The 16,821-nt window shown below is 43.4% G+C and overlaps 1 protein-coding gene across 1 annotated transcript in view; it reads right to left on the reverse strand.

Annotated features, from left to right (window-relative positions):
- SNTB1 (syntrophin beta 1) overlaps positions 1-16,821 on the reverse strand; it is a 116,014-nt gene that overhangs the window by 3,690 nt on the left and 95,503 nt on the right. Inside the window, exons 4-6 of the mRNA XM_065054345.1 lie at positions 10,264-10,403; positions 3,474-3,670; positions 399-589 (exon numbers count right to left, since the gene is read on the reverse strand). Coding sequence (XP_064910417.1) covers positions 399-589; positions 3,474-3,670; positions 10,264-10,403 — 528 coding nt within the window. The remainder of the gene's footprint in view (positions 1-398; positions 590-3,473; positions 3,671-10,263; positions 10,404-16,821) is intronic.

The following is a 16,821-nucleotide window of genomic DNA, read 5'->3' on the forward strand; positions in this document are numbered from 1 at the left end:
ACGGATATGTATAATAATTCTAAATTCTAGCTATGCAGCGAACAATTTGTTTTTAAATATAAGTTAACCTTTGTCCCTCTGTGTGGTTTTATCATTTTATCTTTCTTTTTAGCTTATCTTATTATAAAGCCAGATAGTCATGCTGTACTAGAAAGCACAGTGTCTGAATACTGGTACTGCAACCTGGTACCGCCCAGCTGTGAATAGAATAGAATAGAATAGAATAGAATAGAATAGAATAGAATAGAATAGAATAGAATAGAATGGAAAATTTCAGTTGGAAAGGACCTACAGTGGTCATCTAATTAAATTTCTCGTAGTGCTTCTCCACTCCCCACAGGATGAAGGACTCCTGAAGAGATGGTAATGTACATCGCCCTGTTAAATGCAGTACTTACAATTTCTCCATCCTTTCCTCCGAAGTCCAGATAAAGCATCCTTATCCCATCGTCTGAGGACATTTTCAGTTTTTCATAAGGATATTGTGCAATTGTCTTAGAGAAGGCACCATCTTGCGGTTCAGTTGTAAGAGAGAATCCATGTTCGTAATGGATGGTCAAACGACACTCCTGGCTTTTATACGTGCAAGCTGAAGAAGGAAAGAAAAATTAGTCTGTAACATTCTTAAAAGCAACAAATTCCATTTGTCTGCAGATATCTGCATTCACATTTTGTTTCAACAGTACCTTGTGGAAACCAGCCTATCCTAAAACTGGGCAAATCATGCTCTTAACTGTAAACCTGCAGATTTGGAAAGACAACAGAAATCACTCTGTTATGCAAGGTCCAGGCAAGGTTTTTTAGTTATGGTGTAAACACACAGACTAAAGTTGTGCTTGGCAGTAACAAAACTGATGTCAGTCCTTTCAGTTATTCACTGCGTTTTTCATGTTGCAGTGTACATTTATGGGCTGACACAAAAACGATCTACTGATGTTTAGGAAGGCTTAGGCCAAGCCTTGACCAAATCACAGCTACTCTTCTTACATCAAACAAACATAGCCAAAATCAATAAACACGGCACGCAACGCACACCAAAATTAGAAGCTGTAAAGGGTTTCCCTAAAGCATTTTGACAAAGACAAAGATACTCTTGGGTCCTCATGCATATCATGGTAATTGAAAAAGGGCCCAGGTAACTGTATATAACAGCTACTGCAGCAGAAAGTCTGCATCTTCCCCTCAGCTCAGAAACATAGGCCGTGATCCAAATTTAAAAAAATGAAAGTTTAGGTGTTCACATCCTGAATTCTCTTTTCCACCACTTTCCTGTGAACCATTCTGCCGAGAGGTTAACCCAGAAGCACCGCCATAAAGGAAGGAGCTGATGCCCTCGTTTTGAAAAGCCAGGCATCCACATCCCTGGGCTGAGGAGATGAACATGGTCTCCTGATGGTTCCCACTCAGCCCCCTGGTTGGTTTCCACATCGGAGGTCTTCACAAGGCAGCCCAGGCTCCCTGTGAGGCCCAGGGCCTGGCAGCCTTCAGGCAGGTGTCCCTATGCTCAGCAGCATGTGGCTGTACCCAACAGCCTCACAAAATTGGAGCTGCCCTTTGTCACGGAGGATATTCGTACTTTGGCCCTTGCTCTCACATTTTTAGGCTAAAAGTGGAGATAATGTTCAGCTTTGACAGCCCTGTCAACTGGTAAGCCAGCAGGGGAAGGACTCCCAGATCCTGGGGGCTCTCAAGAGAGGGCTGCAGCCTCACAGGCCCAGATCCACCCCAGGCTAGCAGCTCCCTGGCCGAATTCGGTGTCGCTTCAGAGCATCTGCAGCTGATTACTCTGATTGCAGCTGATTTTGCATGTTGTGCTGGTTTGACTGAAAATGAGTCCATTTTCTTCATGCAGCTAGAAACCTTCCTTTTTCACAGCTAGCACGGTCATTATTTGCACTTAGTTGGAGAACAAGAGATAACACCCGGCACAGAGTCAATGTTTTTAATTGCTCTGGTCTGAGAGCCAAGGACATTCTGAGCGCTCTGCCCACAGGTGTGAGGCATCGAGGAATGGGGGCATGGATGGGGCAGAGCCTGACTGACACCCAGACTGATCAGTAAGAGTCTTCCATCCCATTAGTGTCATGCTTCACATTTAAGGAGAATCAAGATCTTCTGGTCTCTCTCACTCTTGGGCACTTTCTCTCTCACACACACACTCCTCTTCGTTTTTGTTGGAACCGAGGGAGTTTGGTTTAGGGTTTTAATTATTTCGGCCTTTTGCCATTTTGCAGAGGCCTCTGAGCCTTTTTGCCTTTTTTCCTTTTTCTTCTCTTTGCGATTGGCTGTTTGGGACCAGGTGGCTGCTTCCTGGGACTGGCTGCTCGGTGTGGTCGAGTTCTTGAGTTGAGTATCTTTTATTTTGTATTCTATTTCTATTTTATATATATCTTTACTAGTAGTGTATTAGTATTTGGTTATTTTATTAAACTGTATTTATCTCAATCCAAATTTCTCCCTTCCCTTTTGACTCTCCCCCTTATTTGGGGAAGTGAAGAGGGGGGTGAGTGAGTGGCTATCGTGGTTGTATTGCTAGCTTGGGTTAAACCACAACACAAGTACAGAAGTGCTGAAAATGACACTTTGATGTTCAGAGAGGGAAATGACTTGCTGTCAAAATGTAGCTTTAGACTGTTTTGTTTGTTTGTTTTGTTTTGTTTTCACTCTTCTCAAGCATACAAAGCTGGGTGAATAAATGACCAATCTGCACTTGTGAATGTGCTGATCCTCCTCTGCCTCTTTCCTCTGTAGGAAAAACTCCCTGTGGGTTTCTGGACAAACCTCTGTTGATCACGCCTCCATGACACACGCCCTGCATGGCTGACTTGTGTCTGAAACAACACGCCAAAACAAGACCAGAAGTCAAACTAATAGTGACTGTGTAACACACAGGTACCACACCACCGGTGACTGGCTCAGAAACCAAGAGGATGATATTTTAAACACAGAGAAGCCTAAATATGCACATTTTTTAAAATTAATCACCTCTAGCAGAAGGAGCCTCTAACAGAAGGAGCACCTCCCTTATGAAGAAAGGCTGAGGGAGCTGGGGCTCTTTAGTTTGGAGAAGAGGAGACTAAGGGGGGACCTCATTAATGTTTATAAATATATAAAGGGTGAGTGCCATGAGGATGGAGCCAGGCTCCTCTCGGTGGCAAACAATGATAGGACAAGGGGTAATGGGATCAAGCTGGAACACAAGAGGTTCCGCTTAAATTTGAGAAAAAACTTCTTCTCAGTGAGGGTAACAGACACTGGAACAGGCTGCCCAGGGAGGTTGTGGAGTCTCCTTCTCTGGAGACATTCAAAACCCGTCTGGACATCTTCCTGTGCGACCTCACCTAGGCGTTCCTGCTCCAGCAGGGGGATTGGACTAGATGATCTTTTGAGGTCCCTTCCAATCCCAAACATACATACTGTGAGCCTGAGCTACCCATGAGTGTCCCAACATGTGGAGACACAGCGTTACTCACATGTGGTGATTTCCGTGATGAGCTCCGCAGAATTGTGGCAGCCCTGCACTATGCTCCTCGTCCACAGTGAGAGGTCTCGGCTGGTCTCCGTCCTGAACAGATGGGTTTCGATCCCTTGCCTTGTACCGGTACGGGTTGCGAAAGACAAATCCATCCCAGACTGTGGTGAGCCTTTTCCTGGGCCAGAATGGACCAACCTGCAGGTGGATTTGAAAATGCATCAGTGGATTGCAATGCTGACACAACGCACTGTGCCAAATCCCTACCTGAGCACAGCTCTGCTCCGTATGTTCCTAAATACACAGAGTTGGGAGCACGCAAACTCACACCTCTTCTGTATTTGGACCTAAAGTGACTCCTAGTGACACTCAGAAGAGTGAAGGTCCAAGGCAGTGAGTACAGAAGCAGCCATACAGGCCGGTGATGATGGGGACATCCCAAAATCTCCTAATGGATTGTAGAAAACATCCCTGTGCATGAGGAACTGACAGAAATCACTGACTGGTCTGTGATGACCAGATTGGGTCCACAGATACAAGTGCTCGCTCAGACAAGGCAGCTGTATCTGACTCTCACTGTCAGGCTGTAGTTATCATAAAGCTTAAACACCCACAGGCAAACAAAAACAAATGCAAGCAGATAAAGCAAGAAGTTCTGTAAAATATGCAGATGCCAGAGTACTGTTTTGTGCATATTTTTCCCATAAGGAACCTGTAAAATGCAAAATGCTGCAGCTATTTGAAATCTGAAATTCTCTCCCTTTTTACTGCAATTATAGGTTTGCCTGGCATCAACAGCTGACCTCCCGTGACCAGAAAAGCTCTTTTCATCTGGGCAAACACTGATCACAGGGAATATTTTTGCGTAAGAAAATCAACAGCTCATAATATTTAGTTCTTCTTTAAGGCTGTCCTTTTGGTTTTGTTTGGTTTGTTTTTTTCCTGCAGAAGTGTGGACACTGAATACAGAATTCACTCAGGTACATGGCACTGATTCAGCTGAAAAGAATCATCCAGAGGAGTTCATCAGTTTTTGACACCCAGGGAGGGTCACAAAATGAAACCAGAGAAATTCTTCAGAAAAGCTTATTTCTGTCTTCTGTCTCCTGTTTCCCTTTCTATGGGCAAACCATATACTTCATATGAGACTATAAAGTATGTAGCATGGTAGTAGAATACTTGTGCTGAAGGATAAAACATTAGATTATACTAATAATCTACTGAATGCTAATTCAGCCTCAAATTATTGTGTTGCATCTAGAAGAACAGTTGCCTGTTAGCTGGCACTGTAGAAGTATGCCATCAAACAGAGATGTTTTAATTGGAAAAAAGAAAGAAAGGCAGAAAGGGAAGGAAAAGCCCAACTTTAGCTTTTCAGTTATTGAAATACTAACCATAGGGCAGGAGCGTCAAACTCATTTTCACCAGGGGCCACATCAGCCTTGTGGTTGCCTTCAAAGGGCCGAATGCAATTTTGGGACTATATAAATTTAAATTTCTATATTTCCCAAATCTCCTAGCAGTCCGTGCTGACATTTGGGATGTATATTGTGCCAAACAGACACACTCCTCTTTCATACCCCTCTAGACGGTTTGCAAGACTCATTCACGCTCAGGTTCCTTTGGATTTGGAGAATCAGCCTTGATTCGATGGTCCCAGGAGGCAAGGGGCAGAGTATCCCGGGCAGAGCTGCCCTGCCCTGTGTCTGGCCAGGAAAGCTTTTTCCATAGAGGCACCACCACCCTCACCAAAAGCTTTTTGGCCTCCAGAAGGGCTGTGCTAATGCCCTGCTCATCTTGGATACTCGAGGCCTCCTAACTGCACCCTGGGCAGATTTTGCAGCTGAGGAATCAGTGGCAAACAAACAGGCCAAAAACTTTTATTCACTTTCATTTGGTGCGAGAAGGTGCAAACTGTGAGGGGAAGCTGCATCTTGATCACCAAGGCAGGAGACCAGGAACTGAAATCTCAGTGATTGCTCCTGCTGTCTGTCCCTGGCGGGTCACCCAGGCACAGGCAGGGACATCGCTCTGACGCTGCCTTCTGCTACCAGGGGGCATGCAGGAAAGCAGCCTGGAAAATCACATCAAGTTTGTAATTAAAAATAGGTCTATCCCGTCTTCTCCTTGGGTCATCCCTTCTCTTTAAACAGTGCTCATCAGCTGTGCTAAAAGACATTTTCTAATACTTATGATACTGAATACGTGACAGACAGATGGTTACAATGTTGTATTTCCCATCAAATCCACCTCACTCTACATCTTCACGCTTTCTCAATAGCACCGGCATTTTAGGTTTTTCAGCATATGGACAGGATGAAGATGTATTTTACAAATTAAAGTATGTGGACACATCCAACATGAATATTGTTTCTTGCTTGCCTTATTATTCACATTATACCCTCATCATTGAAAACTGAGTTTCGCTATGTAAAAATCCTACTTAAAAATACAACTCCAGACCATGCTTTGGAAAATCATGCAGCTAAACATAAACTAGACAAATACACAGGGGAGCACTTGACAGTGTTTAAGTACCAGCTGTCAGCACTGATGTTTTTGGGTACAAGTCAAAGGATTCCTAGGCTTTAATAAAGTTGCATTCACACAAACTATTTCATTTACATAAAATATGGTTTAACCTAAACACCACAAAAACACCTTAAAAGGCATAAGAATAGTCTTAGAAACTTCACAGAAGGCTTCCCCTCACCCCACCTCCCGTCGCTCTGCCTGCAGAGGGTGTGTGTGTGGTGCATGCTGCACTCCAGAGCCGAAAATGCCCCCTAGACCTCTGGTAATATTCACCCACAGTCCCTGAAGGTTACTGGGCTCTGTGGAGATTTCTGAGATGTCTGGGAGTGCTCAGGAGCCCGAGGATTCTTCCCTGGAGCAGCCAGAGCCGCAAGAGGGCAGGAGGAGGTCGGTCATGATCCAGGCAGTTTGCACAGCGCATAGAGAGCAGGTAGTGGCTGTGAAACACAACTCTTGGCATCCCCCAGGGAGACACTGCTGATCTTCTCTAATTTCTCCCTTGTCTCTTGATGGTTTGGGGACCTTTTTGGTGTTATTCCTTGCCAACGTGATATCAAGCTGGGTACGGTCCAACGTGAAGTGCTGGTGCCAGGTCAGACTCACTGGGACCTGCTTCTCATCCTAACGCTATGAAAAGAGTTTCAATTATTTGCTACAACAGCAAAATCTAATGGTCCCTTCAAAAAGGACAGCAAAACCAGCACTGACATTCAAAGCAAATGTCCAGCTGTTCATTTGAGATTTATCTCAGAAGAGGCTGTGATACAAGTGCATCAACAGTCATGTGGCTCTGCCCAGTAGAAAGCCATGATCATCTGACCTTTCTTATGTTGAGGCTGCTCCTTACCCCTGAATTAACATTTGAAACCTGCTCTGGAATGGCTGTACTCTTTGGAACCCACACACAGGCCCTCATTCATCTGAGCTCCACATGGAGGGAGCCAAGACCACCCTTGGTGCCCCAGGATGACGAGCAGAGAACATGCACATCACCTCATACACCTTTCCTGGGGTGCTCAGGGACCCCTGTGCTACCCACCTGTCCTTCTCTCCATTTGTTCAAATGCCTTCTCCAACTTTCCATGGCATTAACTATCAAACTACTTTAATACTTTCTGGTTACAGAGCTCAGCTTCACAAAAAGCTACTTACCTGATCTTTAATCAGAGTCCAATATAGGCTGCTTTTTTTTTTTCCCACCTCATATCTGGCTACAATAAATAATGCATTTTGATTGCAAACATTAAAGATGTAATTACTTAAGCCCTATTCCTATGCTAGAGGGAGGCACTATTATTCAGGCATAAGGAAACACTGAAACAGATTATGACAAAAAGGTCCTTGGAGTCAGGGCTACGAGCCAGCTGCCGTGCCTCCCAGTGCAGAGGTTTAAAAGAATAACTTGCATCTCCTGATCTCAGTTTTATTTGAGCCATTACTTATATTCGGCACAAAGCTGGGAAAGACTGACTGGAAAATATGCTGAGGTGCTAATAGCATCTACAGGTTAAAGGCAAACTTATCAACAAACAGGGCATGTTGAAATTCTGCTGTTAGAATACTATAAGAAGGTTGTAATCCTTCTACCACTTTCCAATTTTCTCTGCTCATTATGTCTTGGGTAGATTAAGCGTGAGTCTGTACAGTATCTGGCACTGAGGTTTTCCAGTTTCAGCAGCTTTTCAAATATGCATTAGCTAAGCAAAAATGTTTTCCCAAGGACTCATAAAAATCTGAAAGATGGGAGCAGCCAAGATTACAACATGTGGTCTGCAAACTTTCCAGGTGAAAAGTTCTAAATTGCACTGATCGATGCACAGAGGGGATTAAAAAGAACCATCATGAGGAGGGTAATCACTGACTGAGCACGAACACAGCAGTCAATACCAACAGCAAACGCCGTGTAATTTTTTGGTATAACTGTACTCAGTGTGACAGATGATAAAAGTAGAATCCTGCAGGGTTTTCATCAAAATAATCCAAAACAGTAGGTGTAATGATTTAGGGAATCTGTCAATTTATGTAATCTGCTCACCTTGGGGATTCATGTGTTTATATGTATTTATCAGATTGCGACTCCGTTCTGAATGTCAGGTTTGGTGTATCTGCTCTCTTTTTACCTGAGTGTTAAATACACAGTGACACTAGTAAGAAATCACAGAGATGGGTCTGGAACGGTTCTCAGGAGGTCACCTGGCTCATCTCCCTTCCCAGGGCAGGGCTAATTGTGCTGACACACTCCTGAGTGCCACATGTCCTTCAGAGTCCCCAGAGATGAGGATCAGACACCTTCCCTAGAGAATCTAATCCAGTACCTCACCCACTCACCAAGTTTTTCCCAGGACCCTCCCAGAACGTCCCCTGCCACAAGTGCAGCCCACTATGTCCTGTTGTATCCAGCAGGGACCTGGAGAACATGCTCCCCTGTCCTCCTCATGTCCCATCTTCATACTTGAAAATTATTAACATGTTTTCCATGGACTTCTCTAGATTAAACAACTAAGGTTTATGGAGTATTCCTCAGCTGATAGTGTTTTCTAGGTCTCACATTTGCATTGCTTTCTTCTAGATCTTCCACAGTTAACTGGCATCTTCTTGGAAGTGCAATGACTCACATGAAGGTTATGTATCACCTGAGGCTTTACTAACACTCTGTAGTTTGGTATGATTACCACATCTGCCCAACATGCAATACTTGGCTCTAACCCAAGATGACTTTCTTTATTTTCCCCTCTCAATAACATAACATGTAGATTTAAGCAATTTCACCACATTGCCCAGATGCTTCCTGGCAAGCCAGTCTGCTATCAAATCTAACTCCTGAGAAAAAGTATCAAAGCACCAATGTCCTTCAATATGAGGGCTTAGATTATTTTATCTGGAAAATCGGCGATCACTGATGATGGGGGCTGGTGACGCCCACCAAAGGGCTGTTTTGACACATGACAAGGTGTGGGCCAGAAGGGTGGGATGTGCTGCAGGATTTCCAGCCACTATAAGGTGGAAGACTTAGGTCCATGCACAATGACACCCCAAAGCTATGGGGAGGAGATGCACCAGCTCCTGCTGGGGAGCTCACTATCCACAAACTCTAAGGCTTAGTGACATACCAGGACCCAGCCTCCAGCTTCAACACCTTACCCAGTTTCACTCAGAATTGTGAATCTTCACTGCCACAACATGCAACAGGCTGCAAACTTGGGGGTCTTTCCTCATGTTATGGTAACACAGGGTAAGTCAGATGCCAGCTTCCCAGGAAGTCTGAAAGCTCCATCATGGGTAGGTAGATTGGGACAAAGCAACCACCAGTGTAATTCTCTGAGTGCAATTTTATTTTTTTTTTTTACAATATAGTGATTTAGCAGCAAAATCTCAGTTCATCTGAGGAGACAACTAGGAGACCAAGCACAAAAATTAACTAATGAGAGTGCAGTAAAAGAGTCACTGCTTTTGGCCATGTGCTACCAGCCCTTCTGAATGAGAACTCATTGAAAATGGTATAATAGAGGCCTGTAGCAAGGCCAAAACAATGGAACAGCAGCTCTTTCTCAAGCCCTTTGACCACACTGGCAGAGAAATGTGATTAAGATTCACATCAAGAAGCACAGAAGGTTCCTACTGTATAAAGACAACCATGGGAAAGCTCTCTCTGAATTAGTGTTGATAGTTACTTTCAAAATAATACAGATGGTTACTTCCAACCTAGATTCAAGAACATGTCTTCCAAGCTCACAATTTTAAGCTAGAAAAGCCAGTAATTTTTTCTGGAGCAGGGACACAAGCTGTGCTGAAATTAAGTATCTCCATCACACGTGCAAGCCCTCAACAGCCCCAGACTGATGGGGCAGAACTGCCACACTAGCACATCCAACTCAGGGCAACTATTTCATGTTTTACAGCCTGAAGGAGTGACTGGAAATCTGAGTGCTCCTGCCAAGCCCCCAGGTCTTCACACTGAGTTAGAAATGCCAGGACATCAAGAGCTTGGCTTTTTTCAACACTCCTGCCTCTGGATCTGGGCCAAATCACCATGTCCATAACCCTTCTGGTGCATTTCTGGCCATCTGCCTCCACCAGAACTTTAAATGGTGGAGAAGCAAGGAGTTGAGCACAGCAGCCCATCGATGAAGAACCTGCTTCTCAAACCACAACATTTCAAGCATGATATGAAGCTGTGCACCAGCTATACCTGTTCCTGTCTGACTCAACTGTTTCCATCGTTCTTTGAAGCGGTCATAATAAAAAAGCACAGGTACCTGGTGGCTAGCAGGGGGTAGGTGTGCAGAGGGCTGAACCAAGCTTCCTTCATCCGTGGCATGCTCTCATATATTAAGAGGTCTTTCTCTGTCAAGACCACTAACACTGGCTTCCAGTGCTTCTCGTTGTCTCCTGGCACCTGAAAAAAAGAGCAAAACCTCAGTGAAACAACAAGAGACAAAGCTACTATTGTGCAAAGCCTGATGATATAAACACATCAAGGCCTGGGTAAGATAATGAACAAAAAAGAGTTTTACTTTGTCGTTTTGACATCTTCCACCTGAATTCATACCCAGCAGGAATGGAGTAACATGCAAGGACATCTGCTGCTCTCATTAGCACTGCCATTTCCAGCCTTCCTTGCAGCCTTCCCGTACTACAGGCTACTCTGTAAGTGCCGTAGTGGAAGAACATGGAGACAGGGCTGGCTGTTGTTTAGCTGTGGTATGCATGAAAGCACCATAAATGTATATTTATAATGTGCACCATTCACGTGTACCTCACACATTAACCTGAGTGCTTGACTCTGCTGCTGCTGCTTCTATTTTCGTAAGTGAAAAAAGCTGTGACATCATTGCTATTAAAAAAGAATGTCAGGTAGTAAAAAATAGTAGTTTGGGAGCAGATGCTTTTTTCCTTAGCAGTTCATGGTTTATTGCTTCTGCTTCCTTCATACCATTCTTCCAGTTTTACAAGTGTCAATTTATAAAGAGATCCAACTTAAACATGGGCTTAATCTGAAGTATTAATTCAGTGATGGATCTGCATCCGCATTTCAAACTCAGAGACAATGTCTGAAGACTGGGGCGTCAGAACCCAGATGTGGAATTATACTTTACAGGTTAGACGTGTGGTAGTCCACATCACTACACAAATACTATTATAGGGACCAAGTATGGGTCCTGTTTTTTTACTTATTTTATTCTGGCAGCATGGAAGTATCTTAAAATAGATGGAAATATGAAAGGGTCTTAGTTTCAAGCAAGAATGAAGCTCTTCTCTTTCACAGACAAATCTATTATTTTCCTTTTGGTGCACATAACAAAAAAGAAGCCCTGTTACTCAGTAACCCTCACAGCCATGCTTTTAAATCCAAATGTCTTGGCTGGATACTAAAGGGAATTAAACAAATTCTGATATTCACCAAAGAATCTGATTGTCTACATGATTCCTCCTTTAAAACCTCCTCCAGCAAAGAGACGCAGTTGCCTATGCTGATGCCAGCCTGCTTGCTGTGGGCATGTGTCACTGGACACATCACTGGGTGGGGAAACATATAAAAGGGATCAATCAAAGGCTGGCCAGGCTGGGAGTGGCATGGCCAGGAATAGTGGTTCAGATCTTTACCTACGATGTTCATTGAGTGATGGATTCAGATGGAGAACCGCACTTGAAACACATTTTATATGAAGAGAGGGTCCCACAAGGATTCACAAGACAGTTGTAAGATAGCTTTGCAATAGAACACCAATGTCCAAAGCAGATCTTAAACCAAGATTTTTGGCTTGCATAATTTTTAAGAGGTATTTTTTCCTCCTGAATTAAGCTCTTCCAATAATTATATTCCTGTTCACAGCATTACTTGTTCACTGGTTGCTCATATCTCTGTGTTAATCAACTTAAAATCATAAATATTTCATCCTTTCAATTTCTTCAGAAGTGTCAGTACTTATTTTCAATTTTCTTGTAGTGACAGGTTCTTGAAATGCAACCTTTCATTTTCAAACAGGGTTGAATAGAGAAGTAACATAATTAACAGATCTATTGACACACTCCAGAAAGAACAAAAATTAGCGTTCTCACAGCCCACGTGCCATGGAAATATTCACATGAGCAAAAAGCATCATCACCTTCTTAATACCACAGTTATTAACTACAGTTAACACCCCAGTTCCTAGCATGGGAATATAGAAATAAATGTTACAGTTAATATTAACATTTAATTTTTGAGCACCTCCCTGTGTTTTTTATCTAGAAAGATTTCAGTATGTACTTTTGAAGATTTCCAGAAGAGGAAGACAAATATGAAATCTGTCCTAGTATGAAAAAGCAGGATGTTCAGATTCATGATCTGGAGCAGTAAGCAGGCAGAGTACTGCGCTGTCACTTCTTAGTTTTCAGTTCTACGACCACAAGCAATCCAAAGACTATGTGAAGCTGCTCACAACTTTCCTGCAAAACCGTCCTGCCTGTGGAGCATTTTCAGTCACAAGTTTTGCTATTAGGTGGCTGGTCAGACAGCCGTGACTTCAGAAACTTTGGGAAACACTGTTCCCTGTAAAAGTACCACAAGAAAGGGAATATAACTAATTTGGCCAACGGGTCCCACAACTATTTGCTGGACAGCTGTAAACATCAGGAGTCATAATTTCCAGTGCTAATCTTGCTGCTACACCTGCACAGTGAAGCCCACGGCTTTGCCCCTGTCCTTCCCAGCAGCAGGGTGACTATGGGGAAGGTGTGTCTCAGTCGTAAGTTATTGAAGACTTTTTCTCAAGAACAAGTGACCTTATCTCTCCTTGTAGGTTTTATCTGTGGGGTGTATCCTGGGGAGAGAGAGCTACAAAGATGATGAGGTGTCTTGAGCATCTTATGAGGAAATACTGAGAGAGCTGGGTCTGTTCAGCCTGGAGAAGATAAGGCTGAGAGGGGATTTTACCAATGGCCATAAATATCTCAAGGGTGAGTGTCAAGAGGATGGGACCAGACTCCTTTCAGCGGTGGCCAACGATAGGATGAGGGGCAACAGGGAGTTACAAACTGAAACAAGAGCTTCCATCTGGATATGAGGAGAAACTTCTTTACTTTGAGGGTGTCAGAGCACGGGAACAGGCTGCCCAGAGAGGCTGTGGAGTCTCCTTCTCTGGGAACACTCAAAACCCACCTGGACACCTTTCTGTGTGATCTGCTCTGGTGAACCTGCTTTAGCAGGTGGGTTGGACTGGGTGATCTCAAGAGGTCCCTTCCAACCCCAACCATTCTGAGATTCTGCGATTTTGTGGTGTTTGCCTGTGTCCTGTTAGGAAGACCTCCCCTCCCCACTAAGAAAGGCCATGAAACACGCACTTTTAATCACATTTTTTAGACCTTGCTGGGACCATAGCTGTCTCACTGGTAAAGAATTCTGGTGTAAGCAATACTGCTGCTATTTCAGACCTGAAGAAGGATTTGTGTGCCTGAAAGCTTGTCTGTTTGGTTTTTTTTTAACTGTAACAGCTGTTCCAATGAAAGATATTGCTTCTCCTTAAAAACCTTGAATTGCATTACTGTTCCCTGATTTGGTTGGGATTTGGATCAGGCTTTAACAGCCGATGCTGTGCTGTTCAACAGGCAGTTGGCACTTCTGGAAAGTATCAGAGAGAACACGCTGTCCTGTAAATGGTAATAGAAAATATACCATTAGCCTACAGGGCACATTCAGAACAAATCAGCATTGGAAATTAAACCAGATCAAGTGAGTGTCGTATCAAGCGTAACAGCAAATTGCAAAACAAAAGCAAAACACATGCTGCTTATGGACAGCTAAGTGAAGGGTTTGCTCAAGTTTTAAAGGCTTTAAAATCTAACGCATCATAAAGACGACACAAAATACTTCCGTAAGAATAAATTTAAATATCATTTGATACATGTTTTAGAGGTACCATTTTAGATGATGTTTAGGGACAGCTTCTTAGCCAGAATTTCATAGAATTCAAAGTCCATCTACGTCGCAGACAAATGAAATCAACATCCACGCTAAAACACTTTTCAAACTTGAATGTTTTTCAAAGTAAAAAATGTTAGATCAAATCTAGACGAACTAGAGAAAATAAAAATCAGTACTCCTCAATGTTCCACCACGAAAAAATGAACCAGCCAATTTTTTGCTGGTCTTCTGGGCACTGTTCAGGTAACTCTAAGCAACAGGTACCAGTGTTCCCTCTCCATGCTCTGCTCATCTCAGCTGAGGTCACTGCATGTATTCCCCGGTGAAATTCCAATTCAAGTCAATGAAAAGCTGTAAATATTTATACCAGAAGCAAACTTTTTAAATTTCTTTCCTAGACACACTATGCCTCTATATCAAAGTCTTCAAGTACAAACCTGAAAAGGGAGAACATATTCTAACAAATAACAAAAAACCCCAAGTGCAGTGAAGCATCACAAACTTCTTTGCTCTTCATATACTCATCCCATGAAGCACAAACCCCATGTTTTTCCAGATACACCTCTCCAGTTTAGCTTGCCAAATTCTGAAAATATTTCATGTATCGCAGGGATAAAAATGAATTATTTTGTATATAACAACAGGATGAACGGGCTTAGGATGACACCAGAGATGTGTGTTTTCATCTTGCTTGGCCACAGGCTTCCTCTGCAAAGTCAGTCTATATGCTCTGTTTCCTTATGGACTCTGCAGTCTCTGCTGGGGTGGGAAGCGCTGTTGTAATGTAAATGTGAAAGCCAAAAAAAAGAAGTGCGCAAGAACAGCTCCTGTATTTCAGCAGCTACGTGGAGACTTGACCGTCAGCATTTGGCTAACGCAAGAGCTAAAGTGCTTCCATGCAGAAAGCAGACGGCTCAGGCAGTGTTAGGACACACCAGACCCCATCGCACTGAGGATGCACCTGAGCTCTGGCTGCAGAGGTGGGACGGCAGCGCTCCTGCTTCACTTTAGGGCCAGATCTGTGGTCTGAAGGATTGCCTCTGCAAATAATGACATAGCAAGCTCGGCACCTACTTGTACAACTATTCCTGCTGGTTTACTAGCAACTGCTCATGTGCTTAAGGCCACTGCTTGCCATGTACCTTCAAAAAGTAACTCCTCTGATACGCAGCAAATAATATTTCAAAGAGGAGCCAGCTTGTTTTTCCTGCAGGCGATATGGACCCTTGTCCCCTTTAATGGGTATCACAGCTTTTAAATCTTCAATAGTTTTCACGTATAATTAATTGCTGTAAGGACAATGGGCATCTCAGTGGAGATAAATCCTTTTACAAATGGTTTGACCATTTGCTCTTTCATCTGACAGGTCTCCTTTTCATAAGGTTTTTCTTTGAATTTCAGTTATTCACCTACTTCAGGCTGCCAGGAATGGATGAAAGAATACTTTTAATCTATGAGGCTTACAGATAATTAAATTAGAGGCCTCAGTCTACTTTGGAAAGCTGTTTCATATTTTCATTAACTCAAAAGGAACATTTCAATTACATTCCCTATTTAGTAAACAAATTATAAATTGCCAGCAGACTGCACTGCAGCAAGTATCCAAAATGTGGCCTGTCAGAGAACTGCTGTCAAGGTAGCAAGTTTACAGTTACAGTAAGTGGTTTAAGCCCCTTTTCCATCACTCACTCCCAAATCTCTGAGCTGCACTGTCCCCTCACACAGAGCACAGGAGCAGCAACAGAGAAAGAATTCTCTGAAAACTTTTTCTTGCTCTTTCCTTTCTCCCTCACTTAAAATCTCTCCATGCTGACAAGAAACAGCTTCCACACAGGCTGGGATACGTGGAATACTGAAATCCTGTGTTCAGTTTTGGGCCCTCACTACAGGAAAGACATTGAGGTGCTGGAGAGAGTTCAGAGAAGGACAACGAAGCTGGTGAGGGGTCTGGAGCACAAGTCTGATGAGGAGCAGCTGAGGGAACTGGGGCTGTTCAGCCTGGAGAAAAGGAGGCTGAGGGGAGACCTTATCACTGTCTACAGCTACCTGAAAGGAGGCTGGAGCAAGGAGGGGGTTGGTCTCTTCTCCCAAGTAACAAGCGATAGGATGAGAGGAAATGGCCTGAAGTTGCACCAGGGAAGGTTTAGATTGGATATTTGGAAAAATTTCTTCACAGAAAGGGTTGTCAGGTGTTGGAACAGGCTGCCCAGGGAAGTGGTGGAGTCACCATCCCTGGAGGGGTTTAAAAGATGTGGAGACAATGTTCTTAGGGACACAGTTTATTGCTAGGGTTAGGTTAATGGTTGGACTCGATGACCTTGAGGGTCTCTTCCAACCAAAATGATTCTATGATTCTATGTTCTGCTATGTATTTCTTGTAATTTCATTGTCTTTTAATGAAGGGCTAAATCCATGTTCAGAATAAATTTGATTCATTTACAGAAATCTACTTGTCAGTTCCTGAAAATAACAGCTGGGACTGAAAAGGATTTTTGCAAGACAAACAGCAGCGATGCAGAAATAAATCACACAAACCCCAGTGTATGCACCATCGCTGGTATTTCTGTGAGCTCCTTTGACGGAAGGCAAGTTGCAAGGCAGGAGTGGGTCTAAGTGACAGCTGTAGGCACGGGACATCAACACCTCCCACGCCACACACGGCTGAGATGTGTTTTGCTGCTAAACTCTGTAGTTTTAAACAGGAAGTAATGTGCACATCCTTTGAAAAAAAAAAAAGGCTAATGAAAATGTGTCTGGTTTTGTTATTCTCTCTCCTTGACCTCAGTGGTGGCTCAGAAGTGGCTTGTGCCATTATCAGATCTGGATTACAGTCAGTACACACATAAAAATCCCCCAAAAGGCACAATATTGCTTACAGTGAGTAGCGAGTGAGTGATGTGCACATTTGGCC

The sequence above is a fragment of the Columba livia genome, chromosome 2 (genome assembly GCF_036013475.1).
Source record: "Columba livia isolate bColLiv1 breed racing homer chromosome 2, bColLiv1.pat.W.v2, whole genome shotgun sequence".
NCBI lineage: Eukaryota > Metazoa > Chordata > Aves > Columbiformes > Columbidae > Columba > Columba livia.